This window comes from Zonotrichia albicollis, chromosome 1 (assembly GCF_047830755.1).
Source record: "Zonotrichia albicollis isolate bZonAlb1 chromosome 1, bZonAlb1.hap1, whole genome shotgun sequence".
Classification (NCBI taxonomy): domain Eukaryota; kingdom Metazoa; phylum Chordata; class Aves; order Passeriformes; family Passerellidae; genus Zonotrichia; species Zonotrichia albicollis.
This window is the reverse complement of record NC_133819.1, coordinates 891,950-912,366: the sequence shown is the minus strand read 5'-3', so window position 1 is coordinate 912,366 and position 20,417 is coordinate 891,950. Positions and strand designations below refer to the sequence as shown.

Here is a 20,417-nt window from a genome sequence, read left to right as displayed (position 1 = left end):
GGGGTTCAGTTGTCCTCCTGGGGAAGGAGAGAGTGAGCAATGCCTGATCTAACAGAGGGAGTGTGTTCCGTGTGCTGCCCCCACGCCATTGCCACCCTGTCCCCATGCCACGGGGCCCTGCAAGTGCCCAGCTCTGTGCTGGCTGCTGGGCAGTAAGAGCAGGGACGTGGCTGAGGATCCCTCAGGAGCTGCCAGGCTCTCAGCAGGCCACAGGAGGGGAGTGCAGAAATGTGCAACCCTGTCACTGAGCCTGGAGCGGGGCAGGGTGCCAGAGGTGTGGCACTGGGCCCGGGGAGCATCCTGGTGAGCAGGTGGGCAGCAGAGGGAGGATGGAGGCACCACGTGTGGCATGGTAGCACCACGAGAAAGTTCAGGTCCCCTGTGACATATGGCTGGGAGCTGAAGGTGCTTCGCACCTGCTCTAAGCACGGTCCTGTAGCAGGATCAGTAATTTATATTTAGAAAACTGGAGTCTGATTTTATTAGATTTATCTCTCTTAATTGTCAAGGGTGCACTATTTCCCCATGGATAAATAGCAGCAGAAACACCCTACTGGTGTGTGTCAGTGAGGAGAAGGCAGAGCTGGGAGAGCTCCAAGGCTGCAGCCTCTCTGAGCTGTGTGAGGGGACACCAGCTGCACCTCGGTCCCTGCTGGGGCAGCTGCTGCCTCTGACCCTCTGCGCCTCTCTCCACCCCACTTCTGGTGTTTGTCGAGACCACCAAGCCCCAAAAACCAGTCTGAGCAAACCAGGGTGAGCCAAGGGAGCAGAGGATGGGCTGGGGTGGGAGAAAGGCTTGGCAGGTCCCTGCCATCCCGCTGCTGGAGCTGCTGCCCTTGTGCAATGCTGTGGTTCCTTTCTTAACTCCAGGTGCCACACAACGGGCAAATGGGAAGTCAGGACTTGCTGGGGGACACTGGGCTGTGGCAGAGGGCACAGCAAGCTGCCCGGGGCAGGGGTCCTGGGCGTGGAGCTGCCATCTGTGCCCTGGGCTGGGTGGACACTGGAGAGGCAGGAGTGGATTTAGGAGAGGGTTAACAGTGCAGCGAGGACTCCTGCGCCTCGTTGCCTTCCCCGGAGTCTGCATTTTTATGCTGATTGGAAGCCTGCGCTGTGTGTGCTGCTGAAATTGAATGTCAGGCTTTTGATTTTGTTGCTGGTCTCTAATGAAATTTGACATTTAATGGTGAGTGCAGCGGCAGCGTGTGTGTGTGTGATCGGAGCTTGATTAGCGCACTCTAATTGACAGTAATTAGGCAGCTCCCTGATTGTTTCTAATTCTGCTATTAATTGTAAGGAACAGTATGATTGAGGATAAATTTGGTGCGTTGCTGCTGGGGATGCAGCTTCTTCAGCTCCGTATCGGAAGCCTATTGAGCCCATCACGCTCAGGTTCCTGAGTGTGGCAGCCCCAGTCACCTCGTCTGGCAGAGCAGTGCTGGGAGGGCAGGGCTTCTGCACAGGCCCTGGGGCCCGGCTCTGCCCCGAGAGCCACATCACCTCCTGGGCTGTCCCTTCCCCAAACGCCTCCCAGCCCTGTCAGGGCACTGCCTGTGAGGGCACTCGCTGGGGACCCCGGGCTGCTGCAGAGGTGCTGCTGCATGCGTCCGGCTGCGCGGGTGCCGGTGCTGCCCCTGTGGGATCGTTCTGCATGGATCCCAGTGCCAAGGGAGCACAGCCTGACTGCCCTGTGGGGTCGTTCTGCACGGATCCCAGTGCAGACTGGTCCAGCCTGACTGCCCTGTGGGATTGTTCTGCATGGATCCCAGTGCCAAGGGGGTACAGCCTGGCTGCCCTGTGGGATTGTTCTGCATGGATCCCAGTGCAGACTGGCCCAGCCTGACTGCCCTGTGGGATTGTTCTGCACGGATCCCAGTGCAGACTGGTCCAGCCTGGCTGCCCTGTGGGATTGTTCTGCATGGATCCCAGTGCAGACTGGTCCAGCCTGACTGCCCCTGTAGGATCATTCTGCATAGATCCCAGTGCCAAGGGGGTCCAGCCTGGCTGCCCCTGCGGGATCGTTCTGCACGGACCCCAGTGCCAAGGGGGTACAGCCTGGCTGCCCCTGTAGGATCATTCTGCATGGATCCCAGGGCCAAGGGGGTCCAGCCTGGCTGCCCTGTGGGATTGTTCTGCACGGATCCCAGTGCAGACTGGCCCAGCCTGGCTGCCCCTGTGGGATCGTTCTGCACAGATCCCAGTGCCAAGGGGGTACAGCCTGGCTGCCCCTCTGGGATTGTTCTGCACGGACCCCAGTGCCAAGGGAGTACAGCCTGGCTGCCCCTCTGGGATTGTTCTGCACGGATCCCAGTGCAGACTGGTCCAGCCTGACTGCCCCTATGGGATCGTTCTGCACGGACCCCAGTGCAGACTGGTCCAGCCTGACTGCCCTGTGGGGTCGTTCTGCATGGATCCCAGTGCCAAGGGGGTACAGCCTGGCTGCCCCTGTAGGATCGTTCTGCATGGATCCCAGTGCAGCCTGGTCCAGCCTGACTGCCCTGTGGGATTGTTCTGCATGGATCCCAGTGCCAAGGGAGCACAGCCTGACTGCCCCTCTGGGATTGTTCTGCACAGATCCCAGTGCAGACTGGTCCAGCCTGACTGCCCTGTGGGATCGTTCTGCACGGATCCCAGTGCCAAGGGGGTCCAGCCTGGCTGCCCCTGTGGGATCTGCCAGCCCTCAGCTGCAGTGGGTGTGGGAGTGGCCCTGTGCCATGGGGCTTTGCAGGTCCTGCCCTGTCTCATGGGGTTGTGTGGGTCGAGCCAGCCAAGTACCGAGGCTGGTTCCAGAGCACTTTGTGTCTCTGGGAGAGGAGTGTCACTGTCCCATGTGCATGACTTGCCTTATTTCTCTCCCCAGCTAACGGTACTGCCGACTCCCTCAGCTCCAGCCCAAACATTTCCAGTGCTGCCAGCCCAAAGCTGGAGCCGCCTCCGTCACCACATGCCAACAGGAAAAAGCATCGCAGGAAAAAGAGCACAGGGACAACTCGGCTGGATGGCCCCAGCACAGCAGCAGAAGGTAGGAAGGGTCTGCCTGGGGCAGGTCTGCTGCTCACAGGGTCCTGGCTGCTCTCTGGGGCCTGGGGCTTGGGGGGCTCCTCATGCAGGGCTCAGTGGTGACCTGCGGCTCAGAGCACTCCTGGTCCCAGCAGCTTGGGCTGGGGCAGGAAAAGGCTACCAGCCTCTCTGATCTGCCTTTCCCTTCATTTCCCACATGTCCTGCACAACCACCATCATGCCTGTGTGTGCTCAGACAGTCACTGGTAATTACAATTGCTAACTGTAGCAGCAGCCCTGAGAGTACACCATATGGTTAAGGTGTGCTCTCAGACACTTCCCACTGCAAGGACCTAATTTCGCTGACTTGTAAATTGCCCAGACTTTCATAATTTAGAAGACCTGTGCTGGGCACCTGCCTCAAGCTAAGGGTCTTTTGGAAGAGCTGGTCTGCTTCAGGGGACCCCTGAAGGTATGTGATTGCTTTCCCAATGTTCAGAGAGCTGATAGGGCTTGTGCTGAGAAATTCTGGTGTCTGTGCTTGCTGAAGAGGGACCCAAAGCTTGACAGGGAGGCTGCAAGGCATGGGGAAGACCCCAGAGTTGTCCAGGTGGAGATGAGCCTGGCAGTCCTGTTCTCTAAAGCCTGCATCATGATATAGCTGCTGGAAAAGTGAGATGTGACTTTATCCTTGGTCATCCTGTCCCACAGCACTAAATAAGCTTCTGCAGTGAACCAAAGTAAAGATATAATTCACAGGGAAGGAAGTTTCAGTACAAGTGTTTGAAGTTAACAGTTGCTGCAAAACAATCCAGGAAATATTAGTCTGTACCTGAAGATGCTGCAGCTGCCCTGGCACCTTGCTCCAGTCTGCCTGCGGTCCAGCAGCCCAGGTGTCCCATAGCAGAGCAGCTCAAGTTCTTGTTCTTGGAATCATTGTCTGATGATGTGCAGAGCTGGGCTGCTCTGCTGGGTTTTTTCACTGTTGTAGTTGTCTGCATCTGAAATGCACAAGTCTAAGACAGGCTTCCCCTCTGTGGTGGTGGATTGAGGAACCTTGAGCATGGTTTGAGTCTGTCAAACTGGTGTCCCATGGACAGCAAGAAGCTTTGCCTGTATTGGCACTTTGTTCTTGGCTCTGTGTGTGTGTTGCCTCCTCAGACCCACTGTTGCTCTGCCCAGATTGGTTTGCAGTTCTCAGCCCAGTGCTGGGCAAGAGGAGAGGCTCATCCTTTGTATGAATAGTGGGGCAGTGAAGGAGGGCATGGTTTTGCACCCCCACACGTGAGACTGAGAAAGCCTGTGCTGAAGTAGTGTGTGCTGCCCTGTAAATAAATGCCAAGGGAGTTGTAAAGGAGGTCCAAAGCTGACCTTTGTGATGATTTGGTTTGTGATGGGGACACGAGGGCTCTCAGCTGAGCACAGCAAAGGCCAGGAAGCACAGGACTGGTGCATCAGTGCTTGCAGAGGAGCTCTGGTCCTGCGGCCGCTCAGGTGATGGAGAGTGGGAGGTGCAGAGGCTGGGACCTGACCTTGCACAGAATGGGATGCCTTTTCCTAGTGGAAAAGGGAATTGAATGTGGGAACACTTTTATGAAGCAGTAACATGGACTAGCCACTGCTTGAAGTCTTAAAATTTGATTAGTTCCTTTTGAACAACACATGCGTTCTTGGCAGAATTCCCAGCCCTCTGCTCCCAGATGCACAGGCTGGAGGGCTGTCACCCTTCCTGTGTGCCCAGGACAGGAGTCTTTGAGCAATCCCAGGTTTTCCATCATCTCACAGGCATATTTCTTCAGACACATGGTCACTCTTTCTGTCCTTCCTGGTTTGGCAGCATCCCTGGAAGGTGGAGTGATGGGGGTGCAGACATGGGGCAAGCATGAGTGCATCAGAGTATTTTTGTTTTTTCCTGCACTGGTCCTTGGCTGTGGTGGTGAGCTGGGCAGAGATCTGTCTTACCTGAAGTGTCTCAGGTTGATATAGTTAATTTAGAGCCCTATCAGGTGTTTTAGCAATGTAACTTTTTCCTACAGTGTGCATTCCTCGGCATTTTTCAACACAGAACTTCATTTACCAGTGTCGGTTGCCAGACTTCACCTGTCACTGCACAGACCTTGCACGCTGTGGATGCTGGTGCTGCCAGAACCTCTGGCACCAGTACTGGGAGCAGGAGGAGCCCGCAGTGTGTGGTCTGCAGTGCTGCTGGTGCCACAGGGCTGGCAGCAGGCGGCTGAGCTGCTCTGGGGCTGAGGGGGCGCCCGTGACCCGCAGGCACACAGGCAGCCAATGCTGCAGTGCTGCAGTGCTGCAGTGGAAGGAGCAGGGCGAGCACCATGGGAGGGTGAAGGGGGCACGGCACAGCAGAGGGGGCAGCTCATCCTCCACGTCTCCAGTGTGAACCCAGGCTGTCCAGGCCCCTGTGTCCTTCTCCAGAGGGGAGTGGGTGCAGCCCCTGCCCACTCAGTGCTGCTGGGGCAGAGCTGGCACAACCAGCTGCTCCCAGACCTGTGCTGGGGCACAGCGCTGCCATGGGCTGCTGCAGGGTGGGTGTCTGGCTTCTGGTCAGCTGTTGACAATCTGAACTCACATTTCTTTTTTAAAAGAATCTAGTGTATTGGAAAATTGATCCAATTGCAAAATTGGAGCTCCAGAGGCTGGGTCACTTCTGTCGTGCTCCCAGCTTGCCCTGCATCAACAGGACCTGCTGCTGTGGGCAGCCTCTGTGCCAGCAGAACCATGCTCTGAGTCCACGGGAGCAGCCACTGTTGCTGCACTTTGAGCTTCCCAGCTTGGTTTTAGCCAGTGCCAGCAGCAATGAGCTGTGTGCCCCATTTTGGCATGAGGGGGACATCCTCAAGAGAGGACCATGTGCATCCCTGTGCTCAGTATGAATTATGGACCTGGGTCACACATCCTTTCCATCCACCCCTGCCACGTGCCAGCTGCACAGCTCCTGCCCTGGTACCTCTGGGGGTCACTTGGTTGGTCTCTCTCCTGCTCTGAGCTCCAGGACTGTTCCAAGAACTGATGCAGCTCTGGACACTGTGGTAGCTCATCAGCAAGACCAGCAGGGCAAAGGCAGAGGAGTGAGGGACTCGGACTGGTGCTCAGGTGCCACCCATGATGGGTCACTGTCCTGCATGCCAACCAGAGCCTGGCAACAAGCATGAGGAGATGCTGAGCCAATGTCTGAATGGTCCAGCTGTGGACCCTGGGCTGAGCATTGCCCCACACCATGGGCATGGCCAGTGGTTTGTGTCGTGGACTGGTGTTCATAAGTATGACTGATACCCCCTTGAATCTTTTTTAGCTGCTTTGAACAGTTAATGGCAGTTTTTTCAGAGCAGGGTAATTTGAGGTTTTTGCTTTTGCATAGTCAGCATGGTGAAAGTGTGAAATTGCTGTGCCAGGAGCGGGCTATCGGGCCCTGTGGCGGAGCTGCCATCCCGTGTGGCTGAGCTGCTGTCCCCTCGTGGTGCTCGTCCCTCTGTGGAGGTTCACTGTCCTGGCAGGAGCGTGGGGACAGCCCAGTGAGCAGCCCTGCTTTCTGTTAGCTCGCTCAGTGTGGCTGTACTGGTGTGGGGAGTACTGTGGAGGGACACCCCCAAACTCCCCACCTTCCAGGAGCTGCAGGGGCCAGGCAGGGTGCCAGGCTCAGCCTCGGTGACAGCATCCCTGCGGGCAGCAGCAGCCCCGGGGCTGTGGAGGGAGCAGGTTTGCGCTGTGCTCGGGCTGCCTGCACCTGCCTCCACCCGCCCCACGCCGGGAGCTAGGCACGAGCAGCTCAGGTTAGCATCCTGGGAAAGTTGGTGAGGTCTGGGGATAAATTGCCATCAGTTTATCTCATTTAGGAGGTAATCAGAGCCAGGGACGTGCAGAGCAATTGAATCTTAGTTGTTCTGAAGTATCATAAATCAAACGAGCTGTTGCTTTTTTACATGGGCTCATGTTAAAGAGAGCTCTGTGTCAGGCTGCCAGGGAGCATCCGCAAACTATGGCAGGCGTGGGATTGGGCTGCCGGAGATGTCACCGAGCTGGGGAGTGCAGCTCGGGCTGTCAGGGAGCACCCACAGGCTGGCAAACGCGTGTCAGGCTGTCAAGGGACGGAGATGCTCATCCCCTGGTGTAGGTGCAGTGTCATCCTGCAAGGACCATCGGGAAAGTCTGCTCTTACCAGAGCCCAGCACAGCTCTGTGGCCAGGAGTGCCCTGTCCTGGCGTGGAGCAGCCCACAGCCCCCCTGCAGCCCCTCTCCTGTTTGCCTGGCCCCTGTTGGTGCTCCCAGGAGGGCCCAAGAGCAGCAGACACGGCTGAGGGCAGCGGCACCTTTGCGACGCTCCCTGCTCCGCTCTCCCCATGGCTGCCACAGCTCCGGGGGATAATGAACTTCTCATGTGCTTAAAGAGTGATGCAGGGTGCATGGCGAGAAGCTGACAGCCCCTTAATGTGCTTCTCAGTGGCGGCCAAACGACGCGGTTTTGTCTTTGTTTTTTAGTTTTAAAACCCACAGGAAATTGATGGCCAGTAAAGAGTTGTGTTGGGGCGATGTGCGTGATTAATGCCAACTGTCAGGGGCTGTCGAGGCCCATCGTGGCAAGGCAGGAGTGTGAGGCTGAGCCGTGCTCACCAGATTGCTGGGGATTCCAGCTGCTATCGCTCAGCTCCCGCCTGCCCCACACAGCTTTGTCACCCGCGCTTCCTTCCACCAAGCCTCTTAATTCAGTGCTAACAAGTCACTCCAGCTCATTACGGACCTTGGAGCTCCCTGCTCAGTCCTGGCGGGAGGGAGGCAGCCTGTGCTGGGCATTCTTTGGTTCAGCTGGTCCCCTGTCTCCATCAGATCCCACCCCTTCAGTCTGTGGTTCCTGGGGACCTTTCACAGCTCTGTGTTCCCCTCTGAGGGACCCTCATGTGCACACCCCTGACCCTGCCACGAGCCCCTGCTCACACCATGAAGCCCGTGCTGTCTGTGCCCTCCCTTCTGTGACCTGCGTCCCTGACACCTGCACACACCCCCAGGCCTGCCCCCCCCTGTGCACACACTGCACCCCACATCGCATCCTCCCTGCCACGTACACAGAAACAACACCGTTGGACCCTTGTGTGACCCCCTGCACGCCCCTGTGCAGCTGCGGTGTCTCTTGGGAGCACCTGCTCCTCCTGACACGCTGTCCTTCCCCGCACACGTTTGTGACCCCACCGTATGCCCCTGGCCCAGCTCAGTGTGCCCCCTGCTGCCGCCCCCAGCCCCACGCCATCCCTGGGGCACTCTGGGGGCACTCTGGGGGCAGCGGCACTGGGGGCTCGGCACGGCGCTGCTCCTGCTGCGCTCTCCCGGCGCCTGTCCCCGCGGAGGGCCTGTCCCTGTCGCACTAATACAGGTTGGGAATATTGGGTTTAATGATCTGCAAAATGAGGAGGTAGCGAGCTGACATTTACGAATGGTGCTGCATCCTTCTCTTCCCAGACGCCTGCTAATTTGTTGATATCCCAAACACCTCATAATGATATGGTACAGTCGCAGCTTGCAAACAAGCACCCGAGGCCAGGGGCTGCTGGCTGCCCTGCTCCAGGACCCTTCCCACGGGCTTGGCAGCCAGAGAGCAGAGCTGCGGGCCAGCGTCTCCCTGCAGGTCTGACAGGCCCTGCTCTGGTTCCTGCCGTGTGCCCCACATGCTGGAGGCGTCCCCCCACCCCTCCCTGCGTGACTACCCACTCTCCAGGGCATCTGGAGGTACTTCTATATGCCGGCACAAAGTGGGAGAAGGGGTGGGAGTGGGAGAAGGACGGCCTGCAGGGAGAGGGAGAGGCTGGATGTGACTGGGAGATGGTGAAGAGCAGAGGTGACAGAGGAAACTTCTGCTTTAGGAGTGGGGCTCAGTGGCAGCTCTGCTTCCTGTGTTGCTGATGTTGAGTGGAATCCTGTTCCTCTCTGCTGGACCTGTCGGGTTGCAGGGAAGGTGTCCTGCACTGTCCTGCTCCCATCTGCTCAGGAAGGAGCCTGCTGAGAAGCTGTCTGGCATGGAAGGCTCTCTGCCTGGTGTGCTGGGATGGAGATGCTCCTGCCATCCCCTGTGCTGAACTCTCCCCTCCCATGAGGGAAGAAAGTGCTGCCCTGGGCCTTTGGGCTGGTGTGGGGAAGCTCTGTCCAGTGCCCTGTACAGACAGGGAATTGCTGTGCCATGTCCAAATGTGGGAGCACAGTCCTGCTGCACTTGATGCAGACCAGAGGGACACTGCTCCATCCTCTGTCCTCACAGAGCTGCTTCGTGTCCTGGTGCTTCTGGGGCAGGGCGCAGCCCCCCTTATTGCTGCCTGTGCTCTGAGAGTGCTGCCCCAAGCTGTGTGGGGGCATCTGGGGTAGGGGTGAGGCATGGGCCCAGCCTGTCCCACGCTGCCTGCGTGCACCCCACGGCGAAGCAGGGTGTCCGTGGGAGTGGAGCTGGGGAGTACTGCTCCCGTGGCTCCACGTCAGGGTCCCTGCAGGAGGCTCTCTGGGCTGGGCACCAGTGCAGGGTGTAGCCAGCGCCCTTTGCAGAGCAGGACCAAGCTCTGCCCCAGCTCTGTATTGAAGCTGAGGTGTTTTTAGCTCCCCAGTGTACCCCTTGTGCTCAGAGCTGTACTTCCCCCCACTCAGAGCTTAGAGAGGGGGCTTGGCACAAGCTGTGAAGGCAGCACTCTGTGTCACTGCAGCTCCCCTTCCTTTTCCTCTCTGGCATCCCACAGGTGTCAGTGGGACACGCTGTTCCACTGGGCACCCTCGCCCCAGGGCTGCCTTGAGCAGCAGGTGCAGGCTCCCTTGCATCCTGGTGGGCACTGCATACCCTCCTGCTGTCCCTCTGGTCTCGCACAGGATGTCTCCATCCCTCGTTCTTGGCAGCCCCGTGGTGCTTTGCCCAGGGCTGGGGTGCTGGCAGAGGGAGGGAGCCTGTCCTGGGCTGCTCCTGTCCCTGCCGGCCCTGCCCATGCTGCTGGCTGCCGCTGGGCTCTGGGTGCCACGGGGCCCTGCTGTCCGGCTGTGCCCTCCTCATCCTGCTCCTGCTCAGAGCCCTGCTTCTGGGGCAGCGTTGGGAGGGGGTCATGGGGTTAACACCCATTAGCAGAGCTGGCTCACACCACTCTGCTCAGCAACTCTTCACGGAGCTCAGTCTTTAAAACATCATCAAAAAATCATCAAGAGAGAGAGAGAGGCAGCGCATTCATTTCCACTGCCCACTAATTCTAATGGATGTGGTGTAATGGGCTCCCACCAGCACACTGGGGCAGCTACAGGGCTGGGGGTCTGCCATGGTGGGGCTGGGGGCTCTGCCATGGTGGGGCTGGGGGTCTGCCATAACAGGGCTGGGGGCTCTGCCATCACAGGGCTGGGGGCTCTGCCATCCCGGGGCTGGGGGCTCTGCCATCACAGGGCTGGGGGCTCTGCCATCACAGGGCTGGTGGCTCTGCCATGGTGGGGCTGGGGGCTCTGCCATGCCGGGGTTGGGGGCTCTGCCATCCCAGGGCTGGGGCTCTGCAATCGCTAGAGGCTCTGCCATGGTGGGGCTGGGGGCTCTGCAGTCGCAGGGCTGGGGGCTCTGCAATCGTGGGGCTGGGGGCTCTGCCATCGCAGGGCTGGGGGTTCTGCCATGGTGGGGCTGGGGGCTCTGCCATCCCAGGGCTGGGGGCTCTGCCATCCCAGGGCTGGGGCTCTGCAATCGCTAGAGGCTCTGCTATGGTGGGGCTGGGGGCTCTGCAATCGTGGGGCTGGGGGCTCTGCCATGGAGGGGCTGGCGGCCAGGCTCTGCCATCTGCCCCCAGGCAGCCGCTCACTCAGAGGCAGCTGGGAAGGGCTCCCTGCTCCTGTAGGAGTGGCGTCCTCTGAGGTCTGAGCCCAGTCAGGCTGGAGCTGGCAAGCACTGGCACTTCTCTGGCCTCCAGGAAGGAGCTGTGCCCATGTGTGGGGCAGGAGAGGGAGTTCTGCCAGTTCTGCTTCAGCAGAGTTAGTCTAAACCCTTCTGCTTATGTCATCTGCTTGGTGCCTCCCTCTCATCCGGCCAGAAATGGCCCTGCCACATTGGAAACCTGTACCTCTCCCCAGAAGAAGCTGAGAATACCCAGTGCTTTCCCTAAAACAACTGCTCAAGTCTGATTCAACTTGTATGGGTGCCCTGAGGAGCTCGGGAGCTGGTCCTAGACCATCCCAGGAGGTGGGTGTGCACAGCATTCAAAGCTGCTGCAAGTCCTTGATTCCCTCCCCAACTCTGCTGGTCCTCCTGTGTGAATGCTGCAGGGTGTGTCCATGCAGTGCCACACTCTTCTGTCATAGTCATGTGTGCTGAGGCCTCCAGAGAGATCCAGCCCCAGAGTGCTGTCCTACACTGTGAGGTGGGGAATTGGCCACAGCACAGCAGAAAAGCTGTGGTCCTTTGTTAGCTCTTCCCGGGCTCCGAGAGCAACAGGGCCTTTGTTTGGCGTGAAGCTGGAATCCAGGAGGCACAAAGCAGGAGGGGAACGGAGGTCCTGCATCTTGCAGAGCTGGCGCCAGGGCTTTGGTTGGCCTGGGACTGCTCCCAGGGCTGGGACTGGGCAGCCCCAGAGCTCTGGAATGTCCCTCAGCTGTGACAGCAGGAAAGTCTGTCCAAGTCAGGTTGGAGCCCCAGAAGCCTCTCACCCAGAAGGAGGGAAGCTCCTGCCCTGCTGTGAATGTCCTGAGCAGAGTGCTGGGAGCGTGGTGCCTCAAGGAGCAGCAGTGACCCCCACACCAGAGCCCTGGGCAGGCAGGGCTGACGTCTGCTTCCCTGGGAAGTGCACAGGTGCAGGATTCCTGCCTGCCTGCTTGGTGGGGAGGTGCTGGGCAAACAGGAACAGGGAAGATGGAGCTGTGTGAGCCCTCGCTGTGTCCTGCTGACTGTGATGTCCTCGTCCTGCTGTGCAGGAGTGCCTCAGCAGCAGGAGGAGGACTCTAAGTGCACCCAGTGCTTCCCCAGTCCAGGCAGCTGGCTTGGGCTCAGCAACACAGCAGCAGCAGCAGCCACAGGTGGCTCAGACCAAGGCAGGACGAGGTTTGAGAGCAGGGCCTGTTGTGATGTGTCAGGGTGCCCCAGGAGCACTGTCGGCAGATGCTCCCTGCAGCACCTGGGCAGCCTCTGCCCACAGAGCTGCTGCTCATTGCTGGGGCTGGGAGTGCTCAGCAGCCCTGGGGCTGTGGGGGGATGGATGGTCCTGGCTTCCCTGCAGTCTGGGGGCTCCCTGCCCGTGCTGGGCGCTGGCAGCACTCACAGGGGCTGGTGCCAGCAAGCAAAGGAGGCAGTGCCTGTTAGCCTGGCTGTTGCCTGGTTATTTCCTCTCCCAGTATTCACAGGCTGGCAGCTGTATATTTTCCAAGAATCTTGTTCTTGAGCTGGGACTTGATGTCTATGGGGTCTCTCCTGTGGCTGAGAGCTGGAGGAAAGTGTTGGACAAGTGGGATGTCCCAGTTACACCTGTGCATCACAGAGGGGAGAGTCCAGCAGCGTGGCTGACTACCCTCTCCCTGCAGTCTGTCATCCTCCTGAGGGCTCAGTCTCTCACTCCAGCAGGACACATGCAGCTGCAGACATCTTTCCCCAGAGGAGGAGTCCCAGGCTGATTTAGGGTGAAATGAGTAAAAGAGCCTTGCCTTCCTATCTGGGAAGGACAAGCCAAGCCCTCATGCTGGAGTCATTCCATTCTCTCCAGGCCAGGATAGCGTGGAGACCCAGCCTTGTGCTCCTGCACCAGTTCACAAACACTGGTGGTCTCCAGGCCTGGTGCTTGTCCGTGCAGGTGCTGACCACGAGCCTGGAGCAAGGGCTGTGCACTCCCATCGTGCCCAACGGACCTGTCTCTGCTGAGGAGGCTTCCCAGGGCTGCACCGTGTTCTGGGGATGTTTGTGGACACAGCCTGGCTCAGGTGGGCCCAGGAGGCCCCGCAGTAGCTGAGGGTGGCCATGCCCTTGGTGGGACACAGCCAGGGGCCTCTGCAGCCCCTCACTGTGGGCTGTGCAGCTCATCAGTGTCTGCCTTTCTGCTGCTCCCCTGTGCAGTGAGAGCCCTCTGTGTGGCACAGAAGTCAGGGAGAGGAGGGGGATCCCCCTCAAACCCCTCCAGACTCCCCTGCTCACCTCCCCACATCATGCCCGGTGTGCACAGGCCCTGCCAGGCTTGAGGCCAGCGCAGCTCTGCCTTGATGTGGGCCAGAGGCCCCTCGGCCTCCGCGCTGTCTCTGGAGCTGAGCAGTTGACTCCCTGCTTTTAATAGAGAGCTGGGAAGGCACATTATGGAGATGAGGGTGTTATTTGCATAACGCTAATTAGGTAATTACAAATCATTTTGCTATGAGCTGAAGCGTGTGCTGTGACATAACGTTTATTAGTCATTCCATTCAGGCCCCGCTTAGTTAAGTCATTTACTGCACTAACTACTGAAGTTGGCAATAAAAGGTAAATGCTGGTGCTGGGTGTGAGGCTGACACGACACCCCATGAACTGTGCCCGTGGGGGGCCGTGTGAGGCAGAGCCAGGCTGGCAGGTGTTAGCAGGGCAGAGCACCTCGTGAGCCTTGGTGAGGAGCTGCCTGTGAGCCGCTGCACAGGCTCCTCTTCCAGGCCTCTCACTCCGTGTGCAGGGCCCGTCCAGGGCGGGCACAGAGCCCTGGCACTGGGGCTGTCTGCAGGCACTGGCCCCGTGGAGGAGCTGATTGCACTGCTCCAGAGGCTGGCAGCTTTCTCTGAGGGTGGGACACAGGGCAGGGAGAGCTCCACAAGCCAGTGGAGCTGTGAGGGGCAGGGCTGGCACAGAGCTCTCATTCTTCTCTGCAGGAGGAGACAGGGACTTGCCTGTCCCAGCCTGCTGGGCTCTGCTGCTGCCTCAGCCCTGCCATGTGCGGACGGCAGGATCTGTCCCATGGCAGACCTCCTCCTTCCCAGTCTCACGTTAGGCACGCCTTTCTCTTCCAGAACCAGATGAGCCATTTGAGTTCATTATCGTGTCACTGACGGGGCAGACGTGGCTCTTTGAAGCCTCAACGTCAGAGGAGCGAGAGCTCTGGGTACAGGCCATTGAGAGCCAGATCCTGGCCAGCCTGCAGGGCTGTGAGAGCAGCAAAAACAAGGTAAGAGGTCTTGGCCAGCTTCTGTTCTGTCTTCTCTGGCATCTGCTTTGCTACATTCCTCCATGTCCCACACTGGCCTGTCTGTCCACGCTGAATCCTTTGGGATCCCTCTCCTCCCAGTGGGAGTTCAGTCCTGTCCCTGGGACTGTGCAGTTCCCTTGCGTTTCTTGTCACCTCGTCCCCACCTGGCTCTGGCCCCACAGAGTACTCTTCAGTCTGTGTGGCTGGATCCTTCATGGTTCATTCCCTCCCTGGGCATTTCTGCCCTTTCTCCCCACTTTGGCTCGCTGTCCCCTGCTCCCCTGGCCCTCCAGCCTCTGTTGTCAGAGCCGGCATGCTGAGCAGCCTGCTGGAGCACAGTGTGGCGTGGCAGGAGGGGTGCAGGGTGCGGGTAGGGGGGCTGGCCTGCAGTGAAGGGCCGTGTGGGGTTCTTTGCAGGCTCGGCTGGGCAGCCAGGGCGACGCGCAGGCCATGCAGGCCGTCCGCACGGCGCGCGGGAACAGCTTCTGCGTGGACTGCGATGCTCCCAGTAAGAGATGGCACCCTGGGCGGGGGGCTCACGCAGGAGGGGAGGGGAGGGGGCTCCAGGCACCCCCTGTCTCAGCCCAGAGACGCCTGCTCTGTGTGTCTGTGCTGCCCTGTCCTGCAGTGGAGCTGCTCCTCGGGGTGGGGTACAGCCCCCACTGCCACCCTGTGACCCCTCCCGGGCCAGCCAGAGGGCCTGGCCTCTCCAGGGACACCCAGCTGGGACGGGCTCTGCTGGGCAGGTGCCTGCAGATACGAGTCTGAGCCGCAGGAGACGGGCTGGTGACTCTGGGCAGGTTATTAACACTCATCCTGCTGCCCTCAGATCCGGACTGGGCCAGCCTGAACCTGGGCGCTCTCATGTGCATCGAGTGCTCCGGGATCCACCGCAACCTGGGCACCCACCTGTCCCGTGTGCGCTCCCTGGACCTGGATGACTGGCCTAGCGAGCTTCTCATGGTCATGACGGCCATTGGCAACGCCCTCGCAAACGCCGTCTGGGAGGGAATGGTGGAGGGCTACCCCAAGCCCACGCCTGAGAGCAGTCGGTAAGGGAGGTGGTGAACCCCAGAGATGCTTCTTGGGAACTGCACAGAAGGTGACACTGCACGGGTTGGGAGCAGCCATTGGGGCAGGCAGGATTCCTCAGATGCCCCAGTGTGGGGCTCCTACCTGCCCGTGAGGCACTGGCCACCCTCTCCTGCCACCCTGGCGGGGCACTGGGGCTGAGGCCAGCTGCGAAGCCGAAGGGGTTAAGAGAGATGGCTTGGCGGCGTGCTGTGGGTCCCCAGGGCCTGTCCCTTTCAGCCCTTGTCTGTGCCGATCGCCGCCGCTCTCCTGTCACTCAGGCCGACAAGAGCCCATTCTGCGCTTATCAGCGCCGGGGCGCGGGTCAGGCCCGCCGGCAGCGCGCATGCGCGCCGCGCCATTGATGGCCGCCCGCCAGCCGCAGATGGAGAGAATGGCAGCAGATAGCGGGGCACGGCGCGCATCGATCCGCCGCCCCGGCGGGACGGACGCGGACACAGCCTTTGTCTGCACCAGCCGGGACGGCGGCAGCGATAAGGTGTCTCCCGTGGCACTGAGCTGGCGTGTGCAGCGCTGGCCTTTTCCTGCCGCTGGCCATGGCCCGCGCACAGGCCTGCGGCAGGGATGGTCCCCGAGCTGCCCCACACGGGCCCACAGCACCGGGGGTGAGGGGCTGCAGCCGGAGCTGCACACGGACAGCTGCGGGGCTGGCTGCAGGACACTGCTGCTGCTGTGCAGGCATGGCTGCAAGCACACCGTGTCCGTAGGGAGCTGAAGGAGGGGCACGGAGTGTCGGGAAGGTGTCCAGAGTGGGATGACAGAGCCTCGGTGGCAGCTGTGGGCACAGGGGCACGGCAGGGGCTAGGCAGAACAGACCTGGATGTGACAGATGTTCACTGCTCACACAAGTATGTTCTCATGGCAGTGCTGATACTTGTGTCCTTTTGTGCATGGGGCCCAGGCAAACGGTCTCAACTGTGACTGTGACAATGTCCTGTCTGGCAGGGAGGAGAAGGAGCGCTGGATCCGGGCTAAGTATGAGCAGAAGCTCTTTCTGGCCCCTCTGCCCCAGTCTGACATCCCGCTGGGGCAGCAGCTGCTGCGGGCCGTGGTGGAGGATGACCTGCGTCTCGTGGTGACACTCCTGGCCCATGGCACCAAGGAGGAAGTGAACGAGACCTATGGAGACGGAGACGGGCGCACAGCACTGCATCTCTCTTGCGCAATGGCCAATGTGGTCTTCACACAGCTGCTCATCTGGGTAAGGCAGAACACGCACCTCCACCGCAGTGCTTCTGGTGCTATCCCAGTGCTTCCCCACCTCCCTGCTACCTTTATCCATCCTGCTTCTGTGGTTTCCCCACATGCCCACTTAACTGACCTGCCCCACTCTCTTGGTGCCCTGTCCATGCCCACCACTCTCTGCCCCCTGCCGCTGCCATGCCCGTGGCTACAGGGTTCCCAGGTAGCACTAACCAGCTGCTTGTCTCCCATGCAGTACGGAGTGGATGTGAAGAGCCGGGACGCTCGGGGCCTGACTCCACTGGCCTATGCCCGGCGAGCAGGCAGCCAGGAGTGCATCGACATCCTGCTGCAGCACGGCTGCCCCAGCGACAGTGCCGCCACGCTGACCCCCAGCCTGCCGCGCCGCAACGCCAACGCCAACAACAACGCCGCGCCCGTGGAGCTCAGCGCCGGCCCCGGCACGGGCTAGTCCGGCACTGCCCTCTGCTCACTGCACCCGTGGAGCTCAGCCCTGGCACGGACTAGCCCAGCGCTGCCCTCTGCTCACTGCACCCGTGGAGCTCAGCCCTGGCACGGACTAGCCCAGCGCTGCCCTCTGCTCACTGTGCCCGTGGAGCTCAGCCCCAGCACGGGCTAGCCCGGCATGGCCCTCTGCTCACTGTGCCCATGGAGCTCAGTGCCAGCCCCAGCACAGGCTAGCCCGGCATGGCCATCTGCTCACCGTGCCCGTGGAGCTCAGCCCTGGCACGGACTAGCCCAGCGCTGCCCTCTGCTCACCATGACCATGGAGCTCAGTGCCGGCCCCAGCACAGGCTAGCCCAGCACTGCCTTCTGCTCACTGTGTCCATGGAACTCAGCCCTGGCACGGGCTAGCCCGGCATGGCCCTCTGCTCACCGCACCCATGCAGCTCAGTGCTGGCCCTAACACGGGCTAGCCTGGCACAGCCCTCTGCTCACCATGCCCATGCAGCTCAGTGCCATTCCCAGCATGGGCTAGCCTGGCACTCTGCTCATTGTGCCCATGCAGCTCAGCCCCGGCACAGGCTAGCCTGGCACTGCCTTCTGCTCACTGTGCCCATGGAGCTCAGCACTGGCCCAGGCTAGCCTGGCACAGCCTCTGCTCACCGCACCCATGCAGCTCAGTGCTGGTCCTAGCACGGGCTAGCCCGGCACAGTCCTCTGCTGACTGTGCCCATGGAGCTCAGCCCCGGCACAGGCTAGCCCGGCACAGTCCTCTGCTGACTGTGCCCATGGAGCTCAGCCCCGGCACAGGCTAGCCTGGCACAGCCCTCTGCTCACCGTGCCCATGCAGCTCAGTGCCGTTCCCAGCATGGGCTAGCCTGGCACGGCCCTCTGTTCACCGCGCCCATGCAGCTCAGTGCCGTTCCCAGCATGGGCTAGCCCGGCACGGCCCTCTGCTCACCGTGCCCATGCAGCTCAGTGCCGTTCCCAGCATGGGCTAGCCTGGCACGGCCCTCTGCTCACCGTGCCCATGCAGCTCAGTGCCGTTCCTGGCACAGCCTCTGCCCGTGCACAGCTGCCCTCCAGCCCTGCCGCGGAGCAGGGCCGCAGGAGCGGCTCTGAGAGCCCCACAGTCCCTGCCCCAGCAGAACCCCGCTGAGGCTGGGAGCCAGGTCTGCTCCCCTGCGCTCGTTCCAGCCGCCTCTGGCCGTGTCGCTGTGCAGAGCCCGTGCTGGCAGCTTGTGAGGGCTCCTGCACAATCCTGGGGTGGCTCCAGGGCGCCCCGCTCCCGTGACCGGTACGTGCATGGGGAGCAGTGTCTCCTGCTCCCCACACACATCTGTAGATAAAGCAGGGGCTGGGGGCAGCTCAGCTGTGTGGCCTCCCCTGCACAGCAGCACCAGGGAGGCTGATGGCTGCGCCTGCTCCCTCAGGGAGGTCAGTGTGGTCACTTCCCTCCTGCTCTCCCTCCGTGTTGGCCTTGCCACGCCCCCAGTGCGGTGCTGAGGTGGGGGGCAGCAGGAGGTGCGTGTTTCTCCATTGCACCCCAAAGCTCCTCTCTCCTGGCCAGTGCGGGAGGGCTGCATGCACCCAGACTGCTCCCCGTGTGCTGATGCAAGGGTGGCGCCTCCCCAGCACTGCCCCTGGACAAAGGCCTCCCCAGCCTCCCTGCTGACCTAGAGGGGAAAGAGGATGGTCACCTCGGGATCCCCAGCTCTGTCTGTCTGTCTGTAGAGTCACTGTCCTTCCAGGTTAAAGCTCCAAGCCATACACAGTGTCTCCATCAGAGCCTCCCGCTGGCTCCCGCTGCTGCCCAGGTGGGGCTGGTCTCCAGCTGAGCAAGAGGAGAGGAGAGGAGCATCTCTCTGCATTGGGGTCAAGCCTCTAGCTGAATGCTGGAACCTCAAGGCTTTGGACACTGCTATGGAATGTCTCTGTCACTTGTGTATAAAATGTACATTGGAAATATTTATATGGACACTCTGTATATACGGTTTCTTTTCCATAAGTTGCCCTGTGTGTGTTATCTGCAGCCAAGGAGATAAAGGCCAATAAAGCAACCCACCTCCTGCCAGGCCAGTGTCTCAGTGTGCTGCCTTTGGGGCCTCCACGCAGCCCTGGTTTGCAGCTGGCTCTGGTGACTCTCCAGCCCACACTGACCAACGTTTAGCTCTTCTGCTCGGGCTCGGGCTCTGATAACAGGAGTTTTGTGCCAGAGCAGGCTCCTGGGACAGGCAGAGTGCTGAGGCTGGAGGGGAGATGTGCCAGCCTGGGGCACTGAGGGACAGTGCCAGAACATGCCCCAGAGGAATGCCCAGCTCTGGGGATGGGAGATGGGCGCAGCAGAGGGCAGTGCTGGAGAGGACACATGCAGGGCAGGGATGTGGGCCAGCTGCTCCCTGTGCGCAGGACAGCAGTGTGGAGCTGGGCTGGGGAAGGCAGGGAGTGATGGGCTGCCTCACGAGCCAGGAGTGCAGCTGCAGGGTCATCGGGTCCCGAGGACAGACAGACCCCGAGCAGCGCGGGGAGCCGTGTGCCTGCCTTGCCTTGGCCTGCGTCTCGTGGCCATGGGCACAGCAGGGCCCCAGTGCTGGGCTGGCTGTGCCCAGGCCTCACCACAGCAGCACTCTGGGGTTCCAGGTGTGCCTGGAGTGTCCCTGTGCTGTGCTGGGGCCGGGCCGCGCTGCGCTGGCAGCGGGCGCTGCCCCTGGGCCCCAAGCCTGTGCGGCAGTGCTGCAGGAAGGGAGGTGCCAGGACACCCCCAGCTGGCACAGGCACCCTCAGATGTCCCTGCCACACCCTGCTGCCTCCTCCTGTGCCTCTCCCGTGGCAGAGGCTGCCTTGCTGGGGGCTGCAGATGGCGGCCCCAGCCCCTCCACTCCTTCATGTTCTGGCTACGCGTGTCCATGTTGACATGGTCCTCATCCTGGTCCTGGTCCCGGTCCTGGTCCAGTTCCGGTCCCGCCCCTGTGCCCATGTCACCCCTCATTGCCATCCCCTCGTGGTGCCCATGGGTGCCCCCGCACCGGCCCTGGCCCCAGCCCAGTGCTGGGTTTGGTTAATTTCCTGGCGACTGCATTAACGGGAATGGAAGCCGAGGGACGGCAGCTCCTCTGGGGCCCATTAATCATCCCCCTCAGACAAGCTGCCTTGATTACAAGTGGCAAGAAATTCATTAGGGCTGCGGCTCTGACAACTTTTATCTGCGCGGCTGGATCTGACTCATTAGGCAGCCAAATTAAAGCCATGATGGGCCCTGATGAAATTCACTGCTTGTTTATCTTGTGCGATCTGATACATCTGCCCATACATCATCTCCTGCGCGGGATCCCGCCCTACCCAGCCCTGGCGCCTCCTTTCCCATCCCAGCCCTGCCCCAGGCCCCCAGGTGCCAACCCGGCCCTAGCTCTGACCCCAGGAGCCACCGGGTGCCAGCCCAGACCCGGCTCTGACCCCAGGAACCCCCTGCCTGTCCCCACACTCTGCTGCGGCACTGGGGCTGGAGCTGGGGCTGCGAGCCATGGCCATGCCACCAGGAGCCATGCG

The 20,417-nt window shown here is 60.7% G+C and overlaps 1 protein-coding gene across 5 annotated transcripts in view; it reads left to right on the top strand.

Moving 5' to 3' along the window:
• AGAP3 (ArfGAP with GTPase domain, ankyrin repeat and PH domain 3) overlaps positions 1 to 18,945 on the top strand; it is an 81,284-nt gene extending 62,339 nt beyond the window's left edge. For 3 of the 5 annotated variants that reach the window (XM_074538306.1, XM_074538436.1, XM_074538498.1), the window contains 6 exons: positions 2,861 to 3,022; positions 13,957 to 14,111; positions 14,550 to 14,640; positions 14,962 to 15,184; positions 16,170 to 16,425; positions 16,663 to 18,945. In XM_074538306.1, the coding sequence (XP_074394407.1) occupies positions 2,861 to 3,022; positions 13,957 to 14,111; positions 14,550 to 14,640; positions 14,962 to 15,184; positions 16,170 to 16,425; positions 16,663 to 16,878 (1,103 nt within the window). In that variant the 3' untranslated portion in view covers positions 16,879 to 18,945. The remainder of the gene's footprint in view (positions 1 to 2,860; positions 3,023 to 13,956; positions 14,112 to 14,549; positions 14,641 to 14,961; positions 15,185 to 16,169; positions 16,426 to 16,662) is intronic. The other 2 variants (XR_012579759.1, XR_012579755.1) reach the window with 2 other exon arrangements.
• Positions 18,946 to 20,417: the final 1,472 nt, after the last annotated feature.